The sequence below is a fragment of the Salvia splendens genome, chromosome 2, assembly GCF_004379255.2.
Source record: "Salvia splendens isolate huo1 chromosome 2, SspV2, whole genome shotgun sequence".
NCBI lineage: Eukaryota > Viridiplantae > Streptophyta > Magnoliopsida > Lamiales > Lamiaceae > Salvia > Salvia splendens.
In genome coordinates, this window is record NC_056033.1 from 1,056,035 (window position 1) to 1,080,698 (window position 24,664).

Below are 24,664 nucleotides of genomic sequence, written 5' to 3' on the forward strand. Positions count from 1 at the left end.
ACCAGATTTTGTGGCTGTATAGTTTATACAACATCAATTTAAAAAGGAATCCTGAGATTGAAAAAACTTTTATTAGGACTTGTTAAACGTAGATGATTCAATAATCCGTGATAGTTGTCGATTATCATGTTTTGTTAAAAGTGGGTCCTTTTTTTATATTGGTCGGGTTTTAAGAAATTGCCAAACTTTACAAAAGAAAAAAGGAAAAAAAAGTAGTAAAAAATGAGTCATACTTTTATATATTTATATATTAAATGTGAATTAATCAATCAGTGAAATATGTAGTTCACTTATCAAAAAAATAAAAATGACATGGGATATATATTGTTAGATGAACCAAAAAGAAAATATGATATATTTAATGGTCGGCGAATGGAATAGGAGTTTGCATAACTATAAAAAGGTAATACCACGTGACCAAGTAGTCTTATTTTTTATTGGGATTTATATACACAAGACATATAGTTGCATAAATAACATCACACTACTATCAACACACCAAATCTCTACCCTTATAAATATAGGATTTTGCAAATAAAGCATAAGCTAACATCACAAGTGCACTAATCAAAGCTAGCAACCAATAGAAATAATCAAGATGCGCACGATTCATGTTGTTATCGAACCAACTAGCATGGCCATCTCGGCTTGTCATCCATTCTATTAAACCTATTAAAATACTACTTAAAAATTCCCCAATTCCCAAAATACTAAGGTATAGGGCAAGCCCTATACTTTTCAAGTCACTTGGAACTTGGTCGTAGAAAAATTCCTGAAGCCCAACGATCGCAAACACATCCGCCAGACCAAACAACATGTACTGGGGCGCCAACCACCACACGCTCATCGGGAGTGTGGCCCCCGCATCATCCATCATCCCACAGTCAGCCGCAACATTCAACCGTTGCATCTCAACTAATGCGGCAATCACCATGGAGAGCAACAACATGAACAAACCGGCTCCAATACGTTGGAGCATGGATATCCCTGTCGGCCTCCCAGTCAAGGATTGGGCGGCTGGCACCAGGACCCAGTCATAGACTGGCACTAGGAATAATATGGTCAAACACACCAAAGACTGTAGTGTGGCAGCAGGAATCTCGAGGCCGTAAAAGATTTCACGGTCCATCGTTTGGCCCTGTTTTGTGAACAGGGTTGAGCCTTGCGCTATCACGACTGCAAAGCCCAAACATGTGCACCAAATGGGGAGGAGGTCTAGGAGCGCCCTAGCGTCGCCAATGTCGTCTTCACTGCACCCGCTTGAACGTACTTCTGTCCGGGCCCGATCTAGAAACCTGCGAACATGATCTAACGTAACTATCCAAATCCACACGCATAACATCAAAATCATTTATAACAAACTACTCACTCCATTCTACCATGCTTTGCATCAACAAATGCATAAGGGGGAACGACGTGATTCCTTGTTGGCCTCATAAAAACCCGGCCGATCCTAACGAATGGATTATTCTCATCACTGTGTAGGCGAAACCGGTAGGTTAAGGAGCCGAGCAAGTATAAAAGAAGAGCAACGAACATCACGACGCAGGGGATTCCAAACCCGAGTTCCCAACTAAAATTATCTTGAACGTAGTTCAAGATCAAGAGGGCTAGCAAAGCGCCGGCTGACATTGCGAAAACCCACCAATTGAAGAAGGAGCTCTTTGATTTCGACTCGTTGATGTCGTTGCCATCAAATTGGTCGGCTCCAAAAGCTTGGATGCATGGCCTCATTCCGCCTTCGGCAAATGCAGCTAGATACAAAGAGAGGTAGAAGCCGACGAATTCCAATGGAGGGGGAGAGCAATCATCATAGGCATTCACTTTGGTTTTGCAATCGCTGTGGAGGGAAGCCGATAGAGACATGAAGCCTAGGCTCTGTTTGTTTATCAGAATTCTGAAGTTAAACATGTCTAACCACAATGGACCAGTAAGCCGTAAGAATAAATATTTGACAATTTATACAAAGGGAAATTTTTTATAATTGTGTTGGTAAGTACACTTACTAACCAAAATGTAGAGCACAACAGAAATAATAATGGTCCGATATCTGCCCAAAAATGAGTCGGCGATGAAAGCACCCAACAACGGAAGAAGCGATGCCGTGCCATTCCAAGCATTGACGTTCGCGGCCGCGGCCGCTATGGATTGTCCTAACGGCCCAGTTAGATACATGATGAGATTTGCACTTATTCCACTGCAAGCAAATTTCTCGGCTATTTCCACACCTATTAAATAATTCACAACCAAACATAGTACTTTCAAATATAATCTTAGTAAAGAAATTTTCACTGTGACTTTCACAAAAATCCCAAGAATATGGTTCAATAGAGTTGATATATTCATATATTTACATATAATTTGGTTATGCATAGAAATCCAAGCCCTACACAACTAAACATTCGTTGTTCCAACGTGTTTTATGTTGGTGGAATTAGTTTACGATGGTGTTACTAAAAATTGATGTCCCAACTTTTTTATTTAAAATTAAATGCTAAAGAAAATCATAAAAACCTAGTTAGATATAATCAGCACTAAAAATGATTGTAAAATTAGATAAAATGGAGAAAGTCAAAGGAAAAAATTTAGCAAAACTCCTTTTTTAATGGACAAATGAACATAAATTTAAAAGCAGAGACGGATACCAATGATGAAAGAAGCGGAGTTCCATAATCCGGATTTTGATCGGATGGAGGGGCGACCACTAAAATCGACGAAACCTGGCACGGCGTCATCTAGTAGCTGAGCTTCGGTCTCCGAAATGGCCGCTCCGATATCCATTCTCTCTCTCGGAATAATTTGAGCATCAAATTCAAGGATTTATGGTGGCATGAAAATGCATTTTCTACAAAAAAAAATTAAAATCACACGAAAGGGCTTACACCTGAAAATATTACTTTCCGTATGCATTGTTTATTTATAGAAATTCACTCTTTGTATGTTTATATATAGATAGTCAGAGAAATGATATGCTACATGCCTTATGCGAGCTCCTTATATGAGCACCATTCCCGTTTGGCACACATTTAGCATTATTCGTTTCAATTTATATATTTAGTTTGATTCTAATACGTTAAAAAGTGTTGTTGAAATTTTTAATTTCACAAAAAATAAAAAAAAATCAATGCCCGATTTGCTCGTTTTCTCTATAATTTCGAATAAATTAATAAAATAACAAATCAAGCTTTGATTTTTATAAATTTTGTAAAATAAAAAATTTCAATAACAGTTTTTAATGTATTAGAATCAAACTAAATATATAAATCAAAACGAACAACGCAAAACATGCGTCAAACAGAATCGGTGCTTACATAAGGAGCTCACATAAGATATGTAGCATATCATTCCTCTATATAGTCATATCATATAAATAACGTAACATCCAACGCGCATAATTAGAAATTAGGCTACGAAATTGAAAGACATTATATAAATTCACTTTGCAAATCGGTATCTTCTTAGTGTAATCATGAATAAATAAATTTAATACGATTCATGTTCAAATCAACATCTTCCCATTGTGGTAGTCTAATCATAAATACATAAATCCAATACGAATCTTGAATTTAACTATCTAATGACTTGTTTTGAAGTAACACGAGAAATAATACACTTTTCGGGATGCAATAATATTTGCCGTAAACAACGATGGTGTAATAGATGTCAAAATAATTACAATTTAAATAGCAAGAAATATAACTTAGCCTTTTGGTCTCACTAAATAATGGCAATATTGGTAACGCATCAATATCGGGCATAGTAGTACTATTTAGTGTTGAAAGTGATGGCCAATATAATAATTTCACCGCCTTATTATATTCTTGCCTAATTTCTATACTTTATAAATTGTGTAAATTGTCTTGAAGCTCAAGAGCAGAATATGTTTCCATGTAATTCACAAAGTAAATTAGAATATCAATGCTTCCATACCTAAAATTCATCCCAAAAAAGTAGACATGAGCCATATTTGTGAATTGTGATTCACAAGCAAGATCATGGTGATTTATACACATATTAAGAAACAATATAAGCATAATCAATTATACATGTAGCTCTAATAAAATAAAGTCTATAATTTGAATGCAATAGCTAAAGTAAATATTTAAAATTTTCACACACAACATTGTGCGCGCACACACCCACGGCACACAACGAGCACGCACGATACACCACGAGCACTGGACATATATGGCACACACACCACATACAACTCAAAATATATAGAAAAATGATGTAGAATTGCAGAGTTCATATAAAAATAAAATATAAATGGATTTTATACCATTTGTAATTTTATCTGGATTTGTAATTGAATTAGAATAATATTAATTCAACTTCAATAGTCAATACATAAAAGTGCAATTATAAAAAATTTCGAATTCCATAATATCAAACCCACCCTAAACATAAGACTTAGCCAAGTAGATATAGCATACTAGAGACAGTGCATTAAGCCCGGCCAACACCCAATAGAAGTAGTCAAGATGGCCCCGATTCAAGTTATCCGACAACCAACTATCTCGACCTTCTCCACCCGTGGCCTTGTCCACGACGGACACCAAGAAACTGCTCAAGAAACCACCAATGCCAACCACAGCAAACGACAGAGCAAGTCCCGTACTTTTCAACTCACTGGGGACTTGATCATATAAGAATTCTTGAAGGCCAACGAAGGTCAGCACATCCGCAACACCCATAACCAAGTACTGAGGAATCAGCCACCACGCGCTCATTGGCACAGTCTCCCCAGGCAATCTCCAAGCGTTTCATCTCAGTAAAGCCTGCAATGACCATACAAACTATGCCACTGACTAGGCCGGTTCCTATCCTTTGGAGGAGTGATATGCCGGTTGGTTTGTGGCTTATGGCTCTGGCTAGGGGGAGTAGTGCACATTCGTAGAGTGGAACGAAGAGGATGATGGAGCCGGCTGTGAAGGCCTGAAGGGCGGCAGCCGGGACCTGGAAACTGCTGGTCAAGTGACGGTCCATCGTGACTCCTTGCTTGGTGAACAGAGTTGTGGTTTGTTGATATACAGCGGCGAAAGGAACACATGCCAAGCATATTGGGAGAAGCTTTAGGATTGCTTTTGTATCTTAACATCATTCATGCTGCAAACTTCCTCTCCATTAGGCTCTAGTGATGCTTGATGAACAAATCTTGCACAAAACACCAAATAATCCTAAGATATAACAACAACAACGACAATAACACAACTTCATCCTCACCATTAGGCTACATGTAGTTTTACTAGTGTAGTATCAATCATTAACAATTTTACCATAAACAATTGATTGAATTTTACCTAAAGCGAGCTCCCTCCTCCTCTATAGCAACACATTCCGGGGAAGCAGCATGTCGGTTTTTCAGAGCTCTCACGATTCGCACAAACGGATTCCTCCTCCCGTCACTCTGCACACGGAATCTGTATGTGCCAATCCCAAGCACAAATACAAAGAGGGCAAAACACATGACAATGCAGGGGATTCCAAACCCTAGCGCCCAACTCAGATTCTCCTGAATGTAGGTCAAGACCAATAAACCTACCAAAGTGCTAATACACAAGCAAAAAATCCACCAATTGAAGAATGAGCTCTTCGATCGGAGCTCTCTCTCGTTCTCATCATCAAATTGGTCAGCTCCGAACGCCTGCAAGCAAGGCTTGTGGCCGCCTACTGCAAACGCTATTAAATACAACGCGAAGAAGAAGAAGATCACATCAATTAACGGAGGGGACGACGAATCGGACGGATTGAGAGCTGCTGATACAGAGAGTGAACCTAATCCCTACATAAGATCCAAAATTTCAATCACCGAATGATAAATCAAATGTTCAATTTCGATGAGCTGATGATTATTACCAGGATGTAGAGGAGAGAGGCGGCGATAATCGTCCAAAACCTTCCGAGAAATGAATCGGCGACGAAAGCGCCGAGCAGCGGCATGAGCGCCGTCGCTCCTGCCCAGGCGTTGACGTTCGCCGCGGCGGCGGCCGTGGATTGGCCTAGCGGACCGGTTAGATATGTAACCATATTCGAGCTGATGCCATAGTAAGCAAACCTCTCCGCCATTTCCACGCCTGCAGTCGAGTTTTTAGAAACAAAATCGAAATAGATAGAATCGAAGGCATCAACAGTCAACACTACCTATGATGAAGGAAGCGGATTTCCAGCATCCGGATTTGGAGTGGAGAACGCGGCGGCCTTTGAAGTCGACGCATCCCCTGACGGCGTCGACTAGTAGCGGAGCTTGAGCTTCCATTGCGTCGCTCTCTGCGGCGGAAGCTGAATTTTCCGCCATTGCCTCTCTCTCCTTTCACGTCGGAATGTTTGGCGGAGGTGTGTTTTCAGCTCAGTGCGTACAAAACATAGTATTTTGAAACACTGCGACTGTGTGTGGGTCCCCCCTTTAGCATGCAATGATCACTTTATCTGTATATAACGACAGCAAACTTTCAAACATTATTATTATTATTATTAGTTATCCTTTGTTGCAAAAGAATATATTTATTTGAGACGGTACATGAATTAATACACAATTGGTCAAATAAAAGAGATTAGAAAAATATAGTTAAAGTAGTGTTAGCTGGAACTCGCATCATTATTAATGTTTAATAGTGAATTCAAGTGATATAAGTTATAAATAAATTAATGTATATAAATAAAAAGTTAAAAATAATTTTCTATAAATGAAATGCATATATTTTTATATGACCGATGAAAATGAAAAACACACATATTTTTATGGGACCGGATGGATGGAGTATTTGATTTTCAATAACATTTTCTCTTTTGATGACACATTATTAGGGTACTCCATAGATTAGATGTCTTATGCATGTTTAATTTGTAAATTTTCTCAGACACATTTTGATAATTTGTACTACTGTTCTACGAAAAAGCAGTTTACTTTTATTGATTGATATTGAAGATGTGGGGGCATGTACGATTAGTGGACCATGTGCCAATAATTTATTTGAATGAAGGAAACCAATGATCAACATGTGCAAATATTAAATTGTACTTCATTCATCCACAAAAACTAATCTCCGTCTATAAAAACTAATCTGATTTGTGATTGTACAAGTTTTAATAAGAACTTAATAAAATATGAGAAAAATAGAAAAAAAAGTAGACAAAGTAAATGAGATAGGAAAAAAAAAGAATAAGTATGGAAAATAGGAGAAAAAGTGAGTACATATAAAAGAGAAATTTTCATTTTTAGAAATAGAACTATTTTTTGTGGAATCCTAATGGGATCTATTTGAAGTAAAATATTTCTACACTAAATAAAATCATAGTTGAACACAAACGATTTTTGGGCTAATTTGCTTTAAATTCATCAACCGCAAAACACGAGACTTCACATGGTGGAACACAAAATATCTATTTTCAAACAGTGATTCTTTTGCTATACACAAAAGACTTTGCAAAATAGATGTACAAGGCAACAGACACTGCATTAAGCACGGCCAACAACCAATAGAAGTAGTCAAGATGGCCCCGGTTCAAGTTATCCGACAACCAACTATCTCGGCCGTCTCCACCCGTGGACTTATCCACGACGGACACCAAGAAACTGCTCAAGAAACCACCAATGCCGACCACAGCAAACGACAGAGCAAGTCCCATACTTTTCAGCTCGCCGGGGACTTGATCATAGAAGAATTCTTGAAGGCCAACGAAGCTCAGCACATCAGCAACCCCGATAACCAAGTACTGAGGCACCAACCACCACGTGCTCATTGGCACAGTCTCCTCAGGAAAGTCGACCAGCCTGTGTTCAAGAGCAGTCTCCAAGCGTCTACGCTCAGTAAAGCCTGCAACGACCATACAAACTACGCCAAGAACTAGGCCAGTTCCTATCCTTTGGAGGAGTGATATGCCAGTTGGTTTGTGGCTAATGGCTCTTGCTAAGGGGATTAGTACGCCTTCATAGAGAGGAACGAAGAGGATGATGGAGCCGGCCGTGAAGACCTGAAGGGCGGCGGCTGGTATCTGGAAATTGCTGGTTACGTGACGGTCGATCGTGACTCCTTGCTTGGTGAAGAGAGTGGCGGATTGTTGATAGACAATGCCAAAAGGAAGACATGCCAAATATATTGGGAGAAGCTTTAGGATTGCCTTTGCATCTTCAACATCATTCATGCTGCAAACTTCCTCACCATTTGACTCTAGTGATGCTTGATCAAGAAATCTAGCAAAAACACCACATAATAGTAACAAACAACAACACAGCTTCACCTTCTCATAGTTGAAATGAAAGTGGTTGATTTAGTATAAGAGCACATTCTCATATCAACACTACTTGATTTGTCATAGTCAAGGTCTGAGTGTTACTTATTTCCATCTATGTTTACAAGTGTACTATCAAATATGAAGAATCCCATAAACACTTGATTTTGTGTACCTAAACTGAGCTCCCTCCTCCTTAATAGCAACACCTTCCAGGACAGAAGCATGTCGGTTTTTCACAGCTTTCACGAAAACACGAATGATTCGCACAAATGGATTCCTCTGATCACTCTTCATACGGAATCTGTATGTCTCAATCCCAAACAAGAAAACAATTAGGGAAAAACACATGACAATACAGGGGATTCCAAAGCCTAATTCCCAACTTAGATTCTCCTGAATGTAGGTCAAGACCAATAAACCTACCACAGTGCTAACACACAAGCAAAAATTCCACCAATTAAAGAATGAGCTCTTAGATTGGAGCTCTTTCTAATTCTCATCATCAAATTGGTCAGCTCCTAACGCCTGCAAGCAAGGCTTGTGGCGAACTGAGGAATTGGACGGATTGAGAGCTGCTGATACAGACAGTGAACCTAATCCCTATATATGATCCAAAATTTAAACATAATTTCAATCACTAAATGATAAATATATGATAATAAAATGCGACAATCGGTTGCAGCCTGCAGGCTTGCAGCATTAAAAACCCAAAATATACTACTATGATAAATCGATGATAATAAAATGTTCAACAACTTATTCCAGCTTACAAAATCATAAAAAGATTTTAATTTTTAAAAATCAGTAAAAATGAGTTGATTTGAGATCTGCTGACACATTCACACGGACATATTGAACTAGCCAATATACTATCCAAAATTTGAATCACTAAATGACTAATTGATGTGAATTAACAACCAATTTCAGCTTACAGATCATAAAAATACATTTCAATTTAAATATCAGCTTGATCCGAAATTTCAACAACTCTTCAATCACCAAATGATAGACGTTAATCAATCGTCCAACAACCGATTGAATCTAACAAAGAATCCAATGTCATAAATCGGAATAAACTGATTTGAATGAGTTGGTGATTACCAGGATGTATAGGACAGAGGCGGCGATAATCGTCCAATATCTTCCGAGATATGAATCAGCGACGAAAGCGCCGAGCAACGGCGTGAGTGCCGACGTCCCTGCCCACGCGTTGACGTTCGCCGCTGCCGATGCTGTGGATAGGCCTAGCGGACCGGTGATATGTAACCATATTCGAACTGATGCCATAGTAAGCAAATCTCTCTGCCATTTCCACGCCTGCAGTCGGAAGTTTTAGAAGCAAAATCGAAATAGATAAGATCGAAAGGGCATCAACAGTACCTATGATGAAGGAAGCGGATTTCCAGCATCCGGATTTGGAGTGGAGAACGCCGCGGCCTTTGAAGTCAACGCATCCCCTGACGGCGTCTCCTACTAGCGGAACTTCATCTTCCATTGCGTCGCTCTCTGCGGCGGTAGATCAACTTTCCGCCATTGCCTCTCTCTCAGCTCAATGTGAGAAAAATATATGTTGATGGCAACGTGTGTGGGACCCACTTCCATTTTTAAAAAATTGCAGAGTTAGTTATACTTATATGCAACTATCACAGATAGCATAAATTTTCAAGATGGAGTATAATTTTAGTCGATAATAATATACCCAAACAAAACAAATTCTTCAAATTTCTTAATATATTTAGACTTTAATTTTAATGATTATGCACTTTTCAAACAAAGTTACACGTACAAGAAAAATAAACACGCCTTAGTCGAGTTTAGTAACCCTATCTAGTCTCTCCTCTTGTATGCATAACACTTGGCGGAGAAAACAAACGCCGCCAAAGTGGCGGCGTTAATCCCTCCAAGGAGCCAATAGAAGTAGTCGAGGTGGGCCCGGTTCAGGTTATTCGAGAACCAGCTTCCGGACCCAGCTCGGTTCGTGAGAAACTCGATCAACGATATTAAAAAACTACTCAAAAAGTTCCCTATACCAAAGATACTAAGGTAAAGAGCAAGCCCTGAGCTCTTAAACTCAAGAGGAACTTGATCATAGAAGAATTCTTGCAAACCAATCATTGCAAAAACATCGGCGACGCCAAGCAGGATGTACTGCGGCGCTAGCCACCACACGTTCATGGGAACCGTCTCCTCTGGCTTGTCGAGCAGCCCGTGCTCGGCTGCAATGGCGAGGCGTTGCCCCTCAATCATGGCCGCAACGACCGCGGTCATCAAGGAGAGGAATATGCCGATGCCAATACGCTGCAGCATTGATATTCCGGCCGGTTTCTTGGTTAGGGATCGAGTGGTGGGAACTATGATCCGCTCGTATATTGGGACGAAGGCGAGAATAGAGACGGCGATGAGGGATTGGAGCGAGGCAGCCGGGATTTCAAAGGTGGGAGTGAGGTGGCGGTCCAGTGTGGCACCCTGTTTCGTGAACATAGTTGGGGCTTGTGACGAAACGACGGCGTATCCAAGACACGTGCACCAGATCGGGACGAGACCGAGGATTCCAATGGCGGCCTCGACGTCGGCGGCGGTGCACACGTTTCCGTCCTTGTCCGGAGGCCCTAAGGTTGCCTTGTAAAGAAATCTGTTGTACATCCAACGGAAATGTGTGTTATGTCTAAATTATACAAACAATACATAAGGGTTATTAGCACCTAAATATATCAATTATATAATATTCTTATAGTAATTTAAAACTAAATCATGATGTAATTCATAATTAAGAACGTACTTAAATTTGTCGCCTTCACGAGGCAATACACCGGGAGCTTCCTCTTCCAACCCGGAAGGGGAAGCTTTCCGGTTCCTCGCCGCCTGAACGAACACCTGTCCGATCTTGAGGAAAGGGTTCCTCTCGTCCCCGCTCAGGCGGAAGCGGTAAGTCATGGATCCTAACAAGAACACGGCTAGCGCAAAGCACATCAAGAAACAGGGGATTCCAAAGCCAAGTTCCCAACTCAGATTCTCTTGAACATAGCTCAAAACAGAGAGAGCTGCCAAGATACCGATGTTCATCGAAAAGTACCACCAATTGAAGAAGGAGCTCTTTGCACGGAGCTCATGCTCGTCTTCATCGTCGAACTGATCGGCTCCGAACGCTTGCACGCAGGGCTTATGCCCGCCCTGCGCGACTGCGACTAAGTACAAGGAGAAGAAGAAGAAGACGACCTCGAGCAACGAAGGAGAGTTGGATGAGTGAAATGCAGCTGACATAGACAAGAGGCCAATACTCTGTAGTCCATCACAATGCAAAAGTTAGCCATGATTTCAGATGTATTTATCAAATTAATTTCATCAAATTTGCAAAATTAACCCCCAAATTAGAGCACTAACCACTGCATAAAGCACAGAGGCGATGACAATGGTGCGAAATCGGCCGAAAAACGAATCGGCGACGAAAGCTCCCAAAATCGGAAGAAGCATCGCTGTGCCATTCCACGCATTGACGTTCTCCGCCGCCGCCGCCGTCGACTGCCCCAGCGGCCCCGTCAAATAGCTGATCAAATTCGAGCTTATTCCGTAATACGCAAATCTCTCCGCCACCTCAACACCTAAATTAACCCCCAAACATCAAATTACAAAATCACACAGCTCAACACTTCAGCAAAATCACTCGATCAAGCTCGATTCGCTTTAAATTTATAAAATAAAACAGCTCAACATTTTAAGCAACATTCCTACCTATGATGAAAGAGGCGGATTTCCAGCTTCCGGTTCTCGAACGGGACGCCGGTCGGCCTCTGAAGTCTTCGGCGCCGCTGACGGCGTCGTTTATCAGCGCAGCTTCTGCCTCTGATCCGCCGTTTCCGGAAATCGCATTTCTTCCCATTCTCTGTCTCTCTCTCTCTCGTTTTCTGGGTTTGCTGTGCTTAATTTTAATTGGCTGAAGTTGTTTTTTACGTAACATATAATACTACTACTGAATAAGCACTTGATTCACTGAAAATTGAAAAAATAGCTAAATAAGGAATCATTGTGTGTTTCACGTTGATAATAAATTATTCATCAATAACTTTTGAAAGTCATCTTTCATTTATTTTAGTTGCGAAATTACAATGGACGAGATATTTTTATTGTACCTGTTATATTTATATTTTAATTGAATTGGACCAAGTAATGATTTTGATTGATTAAATTTAAATGTTAACTATTTGTCCTGTATATAATTAAAGCATCTATACACTAGAACAAATTAATTTACTTATAGTGGTAGTTGATATCATTTTAAGTGAAAATAGTACTTTTAAGAGGAGTAATTAATTTTTGGCAATCCACACCCATATTTTTTCGTTTTTAGACTTTTTGTGAAATTATTATAATGGAATTTACCTAGTTAAATATAGACTAATTTTGATTGTCAGACAATAAAATGAAAAATTGAACTATTTTTTTTTGGAGATGCTCTCAAATCTCAATAGCAAATATTTTCTAACACATTACGTTACTTAATTAACAGAAATCTAATTTCTTTAATTTCATGCATACATGTGGGAAAGTTGATGAGAAAGGGAGAAATCTGGCCGCATATGTATCAGTCATAAACGAAATTAAATATTAGTAATAACTTCATGCGACAATATTTGGCCTGCATATATGTAACAATGTTTAAAATTAACTAGGCAAACATTCAATAAAATAAACATGACAAAAGGCTAGTTAGTGAGCTGCCCTTCCAGTATAAACATAGTACTTAGCCGAGTAAACATAACCAACAAGGGAGAGTGCACTAATCCCGGCCAGCAGCCAATAAAAGTAGTCGAGATGCGCCCGGTTCAAGTTGTCGGAAAACCACCCACCCCCACCGCCGCCGCTTGTCGCTTTCTGGATGACGGATACCAACAAGCTGCTAGCAAGGCTGCCCACCCCGAGTATACTCAGATATAGGGCGAGCCCCGTGCTCTTGAGCTCACTCGGGACTTGGTCATAGAAAAATTCCTGCAGACCAACCATGCCAAAAACGTCTGAGATCCCAGAGAGCATGTACTGTGGGGCCAACCACCACACGCTCATCGGGATCACGGCGTCAGGCTGGTCCAACAGGCCGTGCTCCCGGGCTGTCCTGAGGCGCCTGGCCTCAACAACGGCCGCGATCACTATGGACAGGAGGGAAAGGACCAGCCCGACCCCGATCCTCTGAAACACTGTTATGCCCGAGCTCTTCTTGGTTATGGACCTGGCGATGGGGACGAACACGCGGTCGTAGATCGAGACGAAGAGCACGATTGATAGAGAGATGCAGATCATGAACGAGGCGGCAGGGATTTCGAAGGTTGGGCCGATGCGGCGGTCCATCGTGAGGGCTTGCTTCGTGAACAGAGTAGAAGGTTGTGCGTACACGACGGAGTAGCCAAGGCTTGTGCACCAAATCGGGACAAGCCGTAGCATTGCTTTTGCTTCCCTGGCACCTTCTACATTGTCAGAATCTGACAGTGGAAGCAGTGCCTTGTCCAAAGACCTAACACATGTCATATCAGCGTCAGGATCAACACCAGTGTCAAGTAATTTTCAAAAATGAAAACTGTCTGTCTATAAAGGACTCACTCAAGACCAGAAGTTTCGTGTTTTTTCATAATAACGCTAAACATTCTGACAAACGGATGCCTCCCCTTCTTCCTCTTGCTCTCAGTGCTGAACCGGTAAACCAGTGACCCGATGCAGAAGAGAATCAAGGAGACGAGCATAACGATGGAAGGGATTCCAAATCCGACCACCCAACTTAGATTCTCTTCGATGTAATTGACGACAGCGAGGGCGAGGACGATGCCTAGACACGAGAACCAAAACCACCAGTTGAAGAAGGAGCTTTTCGCTGCGTTTTCGTTATCATCCTCAACGTCGAACTGGTCCGCACCAAATGCTTGCAGGGAGGGCTTGTGCCCGCCTTGAGCAAACGCAACCATATACAAAGAAAAGAAGAAGAAAACTGTCTGAATCTGAGATGGATAACATAATGTGTTGCTGTTGTTTCCATCATTTTTGCAGCTTGTGGTGCCCATTGAATTGAGTAAAGAAGATAGAGTCAAGAAGCCAAGTCCCTATTCAAACCCCATCATGAATATTAGAGTCAACAAGTATAAATTTTAATTTGTACACAAAATCAATATATATACTAGTTTCAATCTAATTTCTAATATAAAGAAGCTCAATTATCCAAACTCCAAAGTACTTTTATAAGTTACTATAAAATTACAACAGATAGAAATCCATGGGTTCTATCCTAAAACCAATTGGTGATAGGAGGAGGGGCCCATGAGACTTATATACTAGTTTCAGTTTTCTCTTGACACCGATGTGGGACAGTTATATGTTATATTTTTAGTTTCAATTGCCAACATCCTCCCTCAAACCCTTCAAGTACTAGTTTCAGTTTTCTCTTGACACCGATGTGGGACAGTTATATGTTATATTTTTAATTTCAATTGCCAACACCCTCCCTCAAACCCTTCAAGTACTAGTTTCAGTTTTCTCATGTTATATTTTTAGTTTCAATTGCCAACACCCTCCCTCAAACCCTTCAAGTATTAGTTTCAGTTTTCTCTTGACACCGACAGTTATATATTATATTTTTAGTTTCAATTGCCAACACCCTCCCTCAAACCCTTCCAAGGTTCAAGTACTAGTTTCCAAGGTTCAAGTACTAGTTTCAGTTTTCTCTTGACCACATCGTTCCAAGGTTCAAGTACTAGTTTCAGTTTTCTCTAAACCCTTCAAGTACTAGTTTCAGTTTTCTCTTGACACCGATATGGGACAGTTATATGTTATATTTTTAGTTTCAATTGCCAACACCCTCCCTCAAACCCTTTCAGCTCAGTTATACTGCTGGGTCAGTCATTTTTTTCGATTTCAGCCCAGATATACAGCTGGGTCAGTTAAATATGACCCACAGTCGGCGACCCGCTCTGATACCATGATAGAAATTCATGGGTTCTATCCTAAAACCAATTGGTGATAGGAGGAGGGGCCCATGCGACTTATATACTAGTTTCAGTTTTCTCTTGACACCGATGTGAGACAATTATATGTTATATTTTTAGTTTCAATTGTCAACAACAACACATTATCTTTTTTTTATAAGTTATCTAAGACAAGCTTAGCCAAACACTAGCTACCTCCGTCTGTGAATAATTGTCTTATAGTATTTCTTTTTTCGTCGAATCGAGAAAGTGTAAAGAACTACTGACCAATACATATAGGAGAGATGAGAAGACAATGGTTCGGAAGCGGCCCAAAAGCGTGTCGGCGATAAGGGCGCCGAGGATAGGCGAGAGCGCCGCCGTGCCGTACCAAGCATTCAAGTTTGCGGCGGCGGCGGCCGTGGATTGGCCTAGTTCGCCGGTTAAGTAATTCACCAAATTCGAGCTGATTCCATAGTAACAAAACCTCTCCGCCATTTCAAAACCTTAGAACACAAAAAAAAACAACTAAATTTCAACATATGTATAAATAGAATGCAATTATTGAAAAAAAAAAGTAGAGAAAAAGTGGGAAATGTGGATATTTTGAGTACCGGCGATGAAAAAAGCTGATTTCCAGAAACCGGATTTGGAGCGGATGGAAGGGCGGCCCTTGAAGTCGACGTAGCCAGGAACGACGTCGTTTGGCTCGACCGCGGCGGTTACTTCTCCGGCGACGGTGATAGCCATTTAGCTGGCCTAGTTTTATTTGGTTACCACAAAATATTAGTGGGGGGCTACTATATCAATATTTGTAGTGGGGATCGGATATTTCATTTTCGTATGTGTCAAAATTAGTTCAGGTAAATGTTATCAACTTCCAGAATTTAGCAATAATTTTGAAGAATTTTTGCGTATTATTTGACGAGGCGTAATTAGTGCCTATGATAAATTTCATTTACATATGAGTAACAAATTAATGATACAAGTCATTTAAATCACAAAAGTGGGAGAGGTTGAATTTATACAATATCTCACTTTATTGTTTGATAGAAAAATAAAGAGAAAAGCTTAACACACAATTTGCACAAGCATCTCAACTCACAAGTGCAAATTAATCTCTGAGTGACTCAAATTAATTTATTGATTGAATGAAAAATATGCGATCAACTTAACTACGATTCGGATTTGTCATCCCCATAATATTATCAAGAATAAAAAGAAAGATTCTTGCAAAAAGAAATATCATGATATGTTTGTCGATTGGTTCCATCCCATCATTATTGGAGGGTAGCAGTTCAACTAATTTTAGCTATGGAGTTGTTTTTAGGGAAAATAAATATCTTTAATAATTTATATCAATATCACAATATAATTGTAGAAGTACAATTATATATATTCTCAAATATTAAGTGGCTTATTACATGAGTGTAATATTTTTCTTTATACTCTCCATGCTTGATATTAAAGACACAGCCTTAAATAATCTTAAACAAGTTCTCCTATAATTGGAAATATAATTGTGATCATTTCCTAATTAATTAGCAATTTCAAACTAAGATCAGTTCTTAATTATTAGATTAGCGATTTAATAGTTGGAATACAAGTGTATTATATTTTAAATTTTAAAAATTATTAAACAAATTTAAAGATATTAATATCAATTCTTATATATGGTAGTTAAAGCTAACTATTTTCTCTCTCCACAAAATCATCTTAAAATGTTAAATTTATGTAACTCTCTCGATTTAAATTAGTTTTTTGTAAAAAATATATTTCCTATTTATTGAAATTCGTAAGCTTTAATCTCATCCACTTATTTTAAGATCTAATAGTATATGATTAGTCTTATTTTTTGGATTGGAGTACTATAAACATCCCTTAGAAAATAATTGCTGATATTTAAAATAATCTACTTCTTTTACTCTATATATTTATAGGGTAATGGTCCTGCCTTGGCAACGAAATGACACCACTATTTATTTATAAGGGACCACTCATCTTCAAAAAAAAACATTATATATGGACCACTCATTATTCCCTCCATGCTCATATTTTTCCATAATCTTATTCAATAACGAAATGATGTAGTATACTAGTAGTACATTATATTTTTATTTAGAAGGATGGACTAAACATGAAATTTTATGTTTAATTTAAGATAAAAGAAATTGATTGCGTTGCTTAATAAGAAAAGAAACTACTCCATAATTATCGCTTGATCCACAAATTTTAATTTAATACGTATAGGAGTAGTAATAACTTTAAATTTACTTATCTACGGCCAAAGTTTAGATCTTTGTTCTGAACGTCGATGATGTATTAATCATTTCTTAAAATACTACTACTTCTAGTAGTATTTATCATCTTTCTTGCCCTACTTTTACTCTTCTTACCCAATGCATGCAATAAAAATAATTTATTGAAGAAGCTGACTTTATAATAAATAGAAAAATGACATACGAGGGTAAAGTGCTTCCAGACGTACAACAACAATTATGAGCTATTATGATGCAGCCCAAAATTCAAAGAAAATATTAATGGAACAAACGAACAAGTACATAAATATTTAAAGACTACAAAAGTTTATAAGAATACGAGACTTCTTATAGAATATTATTCCATCCGTCACGCAATAAGAGTCACATTTAATGCAGACACATGTTTAAAGAAAAATGAATTAAATAAGTTAGTGGACTATGGATACTACTTGAATAGTATCTTTTATATTGTACTACATACAAAATATTATGAGTTAGTGTTATTTTATTACAGTACTTATGTAAAATAATTTTAAATACGAACAGGTAAGAAGGCTTTTCCTAAGAATTCAAGTTGAAAAGCACGAGAATCTTAAATACAAAAGGATTTAGAAATACTTAAGATTTAAAAAAGAGAAATCTATTGGCATGCTAAATTTTCTAATTTCCAAATAAGATTTACTAGTAGTATCTAGTAGTACTACTATTGCTATTTGACAGTATAATTAAAAACAATTAATTATATTTACAAATACTATTTTTACTTTTATTCATAATAATTTTTATTGAAAGATTATTTTCGTAAAAATTATTTTCTTCAGTAATAGTACTACTAGTAACTTTATTGATCACAACAATACTTGTTTGCATATTTGTTAATCTCTTTTTCAAAATAAATGTCAGTTTTCTTGATGATCTAACCAGCGATTGTGTTTCATGTGTTATTCCCAACACTCTTATAGAAAATCGTAATAAAAACATTGAAAAGTTATAAACTGGGAAAGGATTACAACAAACTAGCGATTGTGTTTCAAATGTTATTTCCCCACACTCTTATATATATATAGGGGAGTGATCAAGATATAACTAATTTTAAGTGTATAACTAGAGAACAAATCTCAGCCACACATCTTAATACTCCAAATTAATCCTATGGCTTAGCTATTTTTATATGTTTTATACAAAAAGTAATTAATAAGGGTATTTTTGGAAACTAAATTCAACTTCATCCGGCTCCTTCAAATTTCCAACTCCAATTTCAAAAATGGGGTTTCTATTCAATGCTCCATCTGTGCTCGGAATCTCTCCGTAACTCTCTCTCTCTCTCACACACACATGCACTCTAAAATTTCTTAAAATTCAAACAATTACAGGCGGATGATTAAGTACAATTTGAATTATCTCTCTGTAATTTCTCAAAATTGAATCAGTTACCGGAGGATTATCACATGCAATTTGTTATTGTATTGGATGATATTAGATGTTGAAAAGTGTGCTCGTGACATGAAAGCAAACATCGAAGGTTCTAATGCTCAGATGCCGTTGGATGTAATGCGTAGGAAGAAGGAAACATGTGGTGGATTCACTTTTGAATTTGAAATAGACGGAGACGAAGAGGCAGGCCCAAGTGCGGCGCTTGCTCATGAGGCGGAGCAGCAGCGCCGTGAAATTGGAAAGCTCCAGCAGCGGGGGAGCTCCGGCGGAGGAGTTCGCCATGGATTGATTGTTGAATTGGAATTGAGGTTTACTTTTGGGGAGGGTTTTGTTTGTAGCTTGGAATGGTGCCTTTTTCTTTTTTGTGTTTCTCTTTTTGGTTTGTGTTTTTTATGCATTAATATGTAATTGTTTGGTAGTCTGATACGAATTCAATCAATTCTAAATTCTAATCAATGTACTTAGACTGGTTGTATACATGCGGGAATCAGTTCCACCAATTCATAGTAGTACCATTTTAAATAAAACACATCACTATAAGAATGATTTTACTTCACTGTTGTTTACAAAACACATCACTCTTAGTATGATTTTACTTCACTCTTGTTTACAAAACACATCACTCTTAGTATGATTTTACTTCACTCTTGTTCACAAAACACATCACTCTTATTCTGATTTTACTTCACTCTTGTTCACAAAACACATCACTCTTATTCTGATTTTACTTCACTCTTGTTCACAAAACACATCACTCTTATTATGATTTTACTTCACTCTTGTTCACAAAACACATCACTCTTACTCTGATTTTACTTCACTCTTGTTCACAAAACACATCACCCTTACTGTGATTTTACTTCACTCTTGTTCACAAAACACATCACTCTTATTCTGATTTTACTTCACTCTTGTTCACAAAGCACTTCACTCTTATTCGGATTTTACTTCACTCTTGTTCACAAAGCACTTCACTCTTATTCGGATTTTACTTCACTCTTGTTCACAAATCACATCACTCTTATTCTGATTTTACTTCACTCTTGTTCACAAAACACATCACTCTTATTCGGATTTTACTTCACTCTTGTTTACAAAACACTTCACTCTTATTCGGATTTTACTTCACTCTTGTTCACAAAGCACTTCACTCTTATTCGGATTTTACTTCACTCTTGTACACAAAACACATCACTCTTAGTATGATTTTACTTCACTCTTGTTTACAAAACACATCACTCTTATTCTGATTTTACTTCACTCTTATTCTCATTTTACTTCACTCTTGTTTACAAAACACATCACTCTTAGCATGATTTTACTTCACTCTTGTTTACAAAACACATCACTCTTAGCATGATTTTACTTCACTCTTGTTTACAAAACACATCACTCTTATTATGATTTTACTTCACTCTTGTTTACAAAACACATCACTCTTAGCATGATTTTATTCACTCTTGTTTACAAAACACATCACTCTTATTAATAAATTTATCATTCAAATTTACAAAAATAAATATATGCAACAAGAAGAAACGGTGCAATGACGTGTTTACATTCACTTGTCACTTTATAATACTAATATTTCATCACAATAGTAAAATTAAAAAATAAACCAGAAAACACGGCAATAAATGATTCAAATACAATACACTCCATCACCATTAGCGGTGCTCCTCCTCCTCGTCTCCGGCAAGCACATCACAAACATCGCCACCCCCAAACACGCCATAAGACAAAAACACGTTCTTCCTCCCCTCCGCCACTAGCAGCGCCGCCGAGTTCCTCACTGACTTCGGAAACAACTCAATTGTATAAATCAAGACGATGTCGAAGGTCGTGCAGGCGCAGAAAAAGGAAAGCAGCTCCAAAACTATCTCCGAAGACAACACAAAAACTCGAAGTGGTCTCGCCGGTTCCGGTGGTCTCCGAATATCAAATTATGATTTGTAGTCATTTGTTTGACGAAGCAGTAGATGATGTTGACGACTTGAATGCGGTTTAATCGGCGACGGCGACGGCGAATGCAGTTTAATCGACGCTTTTACGATGCTAAACAGAGAGGAGAAGAGAAGACGACGAGATGCGGCGGTTTACAAATGAAATCAATTCACGCACCAAACATGATTTTGGATTTAATTCGATGTTCAATGACAATAATACCCCTGACTTGTTTTTTTGGAGTAAATTTATGATTGAGGGAGCTCAAATCTCATTACATTCAAAAATTAATATTAGCCCTTGATTTTTTTGATCTTGTGGCTATTATTTGTTCTCTAGTTATTTGGTTAAGGGGTGTTTGCCATAGATCACTACCCTATATATATATATATAAAAGAATGGAACACCCTAAAAATACAAACAATGTAAAAGAAGAAAATTTTGAAAGTGAAGAATTGTACAAATAAACTTCAAAATATGATCCTACCATTATTGTCGGTCACAAATATCGATCAAAAATTTTTAAATGGAAAAGTACATGAACTTGAATTAATCGGGCAACCACCTAAAATAATTGATGTTGCTATAACTCACAAAGATATAGGAATGGATTATGGATATATTTTGAATAGATACGTAAAATATAGTAGTAATTCATTAACATATCATATATTAAGATGATTTCTGCCTATATAAAGAGCATGTGCGTTCCATGATTCATACTATCAATAAGAAATATCCTTCGATTCAATTCAACAATATTCACCACAATATATTATCATTACTCCTACAAATTAACATGCGCAAAAGGAGGAGACACCTACATAAATCTAAGACATTAAATTACATTCCGTGTGATTCCATCTATTACATTTTCAGACATAAATTAAACAACACTAACTTACCTGTAAATTAATACAACCACCAGCCCCGGATTAATATTTTTCTACGTCCGTCCCTGATTGAAAAAGGTCCACTACTAGTCTACATACGACACAATGGCTCGTGTCCTATAAACATAAGATCCCGTGGAGCAAACAAATGCGGCGAATCCAGCCAAGCTGAGCCCTGCCAGCAGCCAATAGAAGTAATCGAGGTGGGCACGGTTAAGGTTGTCGGAAAACCACCCCTCTCGGCCATTTCCGGCAGTGAGACTCTGTATCGTAGACACGTGGAAGCTACTTACAAGGTTGTGTGCCAAGAATACTAATGTACAGAGTAAGACCAACACTTCGAAGATCTAAGGGAACTTGATCGTAGAAAAACTGTTGAAGACCAACCATTGCAAAGGCATCCCCTAACCCCGACAGCACGTACTGCAGCGCCAACCACCACACGCTCATCGGGACCACGACCCCTGGCTCGTTCACAAGGCCGTGGTCTCGGGCGGTTTCAAGGCGCCTCCTCTCAACAGCGGCCGCGAAGACTACGGAGATGAGAGAGAGAACGAGCCCTGTCCCGACCCTCTGGAGGGTCGAGATGCCTGAGGGGCATTTGGTTATGGATTTGGCGATGGGGACGAAGACGCGGTCGTAGATTGGGAGGGAGATGATGATGGAGCCGCCGATGAAGCAGTGTTGGAGATAGGCAGCCGGGATTTAGAAGGCGGAGGTGATGTGGCGGTCGAGGTGGCGGCTTGCTTGGTGAAGAGAGTTGATAGCTGCGCGTAGATGAACGTGTACCCGAGGCACGAGCACCATATCGGAGCAAGTTTGAGGATCGATTTTGCATCTTCGACATCTCCGGCTGTTAAACCATCGGGTTCGAGCAATGCTTTGTCAAGAAACCTGATACAAATTTATGCTATCTCATTCCAGTAATGAACGACACTCGTTTTAATGTAAAATGAGATTATTTTTATGGTTAAACAAACCATCTAGATAATTAACACACCCGTTTTATTATAAATTGTGCTAGTCTGGTGGACGAATCAAAATGAAAAAATAAGACTATTTTTTATTTACGGATACAATAGTACCTAAGAGCATCAGCAATGGCGCCCGTCCCGACTGAATTCCAACCGGCGTACCGGAATTCCGCGGCGGACGTCCGCCATTGTGCATGGTATGCACGGATACGGAATTCCGCCGAGGACACTGCAGTTCCACGGCGTTTACGCGGAATTCCATCGCGACGCTGCGCGGACGTCTGCCATTGCGTTGACTCCCACGGGCGTCCGCGCGAAATTCCCGTTTATTGCATTAAATGTTTTTTTTAAATTTCTATAAATACTTCTCGTTGAACTTCATTTCATTCGCACCACTTGTATTAACGAATATCTCTCTCTCTAAAAATACATTTCTTTCGAAGAACAATGGAGCACCACGATAGCGATTCCCCCGCCACTAGCGAGTCACCGACGCCTTATTTTCCCGTCGGCGGGAGTGCCGAAATGTCGGGGAGTGAGAAGCCGGTTTTTATTTTAATAATGTAATTTTTTTAGTAATTATGTATTTTTTTTATAATCAAGTATGTTTTTTTAAATAAAGTGGTTGCATTTTCTCCGTATTCGTGTCGACTATTTAATTCCGTAAATTTCTTACTTTCGGAAATTATTTAATTTGTGAATTTTTTTAATTGTGGGAAGTCTTTCGGGATGTCCTTGGGGATGTCCGCCACTGTGCAGTGGGAATTCCTTATGACGTGACAGTGCAGTGGGAAGTCCGTATGAGTATGACGTGGCATGAGGTGTTTTTGGGAATTCCGCGCAGAATTCCGCCGAGAATTCCGCGCCACTGCTGATGCTTACGGAAATTCAATTTAAAATTTTGGAACTAACCGCTATATAGGAGCACACAAGCGGCGGAAATCATCCGAAACCGGCCGGAAAACGCATCCGCCACATAAGCGCCGAGAATCGGCAAAATCGCCGACGTTCCGTACCATGCGTTGAGAATCGCGGCCGCGGTGGCGGTCGGAAGCCCCAAATTTCCGGTCAGATAGCTCACCAGATTCAAACTTATTCCGTAATAAGCAAACCTCTCCGACACTCCAGCAACTTACAAAATTGGGGGAAAATGAATCACTAAACTTGAACCGAAGCTTAATCGAAGCTTAAATTGATTCATACAGTAATTAATTGAGTAGTAATTGAATACATAATCGATACGAATGCGTGTATATGTGCGTAATTAACTCCGATTGTTGAATATTTCGCCGTTACCTATGAGGAAAGAAGCGGATTTCCAGCAACCGGATTTGGAGGTAGGGCAGCTGCAGAGATATTTGGAGGATCAGCTGATGCTGGTGTGCGGAAATGATGATTTGGGGGAAGGAGGAGGGGTCGATGTCGAATGTTTTGATAGAGCGGGGGCTGTTTTGCAATAGAGGGGGTTTTGATTATTGCTCCTTTAGGTTGTTTCTTTTTTTGCTCTTTGAGGCTCTTTTTGTAAATGTTAAAGTCAACGCAACAGTAGTGAAAACGAAGTTTCTCAATTTGACTTTAGAAGCTTGTTACTGTCTGCTGTTTATCAATTTACGCTTTTCATTCAAATTTATTACTCCATCCTTACCAATACAATTATACAAAGGAACATGAATTTTAAGAAATTTTAATAAAAAATAAATTAAAACTATGGGATTATTATTAAAAATAATAAAAAAAGCAAATAAGAATTTATTGATAGTCGGAAGGAATATTTTTATATTTTAAATTTTAGTAGTAGCTTTCTTAATCAAAATATTTTCAACTGCGCACTCACACACGCATATGGCATATGGGTACTCCTCAACTTATATGTTGGTTGCGGTGATAAAATTAAGTGATGAATGGATTCAGATTATAATTTTTTTTTTCAAAAGTTGATGTCGCTATCTTAGTCGAATACTTTCCCGTCTTATTTTTAGCAT

At 38.7% G+C, this 24,664-nt stretch overlaps 1 protein-coding gene and 3 pseudogenes across 1 annotated transcript; all 4 read right to left on the reverse strand.

Annotated features, from left to right (window-relative positions):
* Positions 1-490: 490 nt before the first annotated feature.
* On the reverse strand, positions 491-6,389 carry LOC121793102 (annotated as a pseudogene).
* A 923-nt stretch (positions 6,390-7,312) lies between these two features.
* LOC121782024 lies at positions 7,313-12,209 on the reverse strand (annotated as a pseudogene).
* Positions 12,210-12,812: 603 nt separating this feature from the next.
* LOC121782034 (protein NRT1/ PTR FAMILY 5.10-like) lies at positions 12,813-16,004 on the reverse strand. Its single transcript, XM_042179740.1, has 4 exons — positions 15,791-16,004; positions 15,465-15,682; positions 13,825-14,318; positions 12,813-13,738 (listed from the first exon to the last, which is right to left on the reverse strand). Exons 1-4 carry the CDS (start codon positions 15,924-15,926, stop codon positions 12,940-12,942), a joined length of 1,647 nt encoding a protein of 548 aa, XP_042035674.1. The 5' UTR covers positions 15,927-16,004; the 3' UTR covers positions 12,813-12,939.
* Positions 16,005-21,531: 5,527 nt separating this feature from the next.
* LOC121782043 lies at positions 21,532-24,215 on the reverse strand (annotated as a pseudogene).
* Between the last annotated feature and the right edge of the window lie 449 nt (positions 24,216-24,664).

Bases quoted from the DNA above. Each gene is read 5' to 3' on its own strand.
- LOC121782034 (XM_042179740.1), bottom strand. From the start codon at position 15,926: ATGGCTATCACCGTCGCCGGAGAAGTAACCGCCGCGGTCGAGCCAAAC. The intron at 14,319-15,464 runs GTCAGTAGTTCT...GGGTTTGAATAG, and splicing joins CATCTCTCCTATATGTATTG to GGACTTGGCTTCTTGACTCT. The intron at 13,739-13,824 runs GTGAGTCCTTTA...GACATGTGTTAG, and splicing joins CACGAAACTTCTGGTCTTGA to GTCTTTGGACAAGGCACTGC.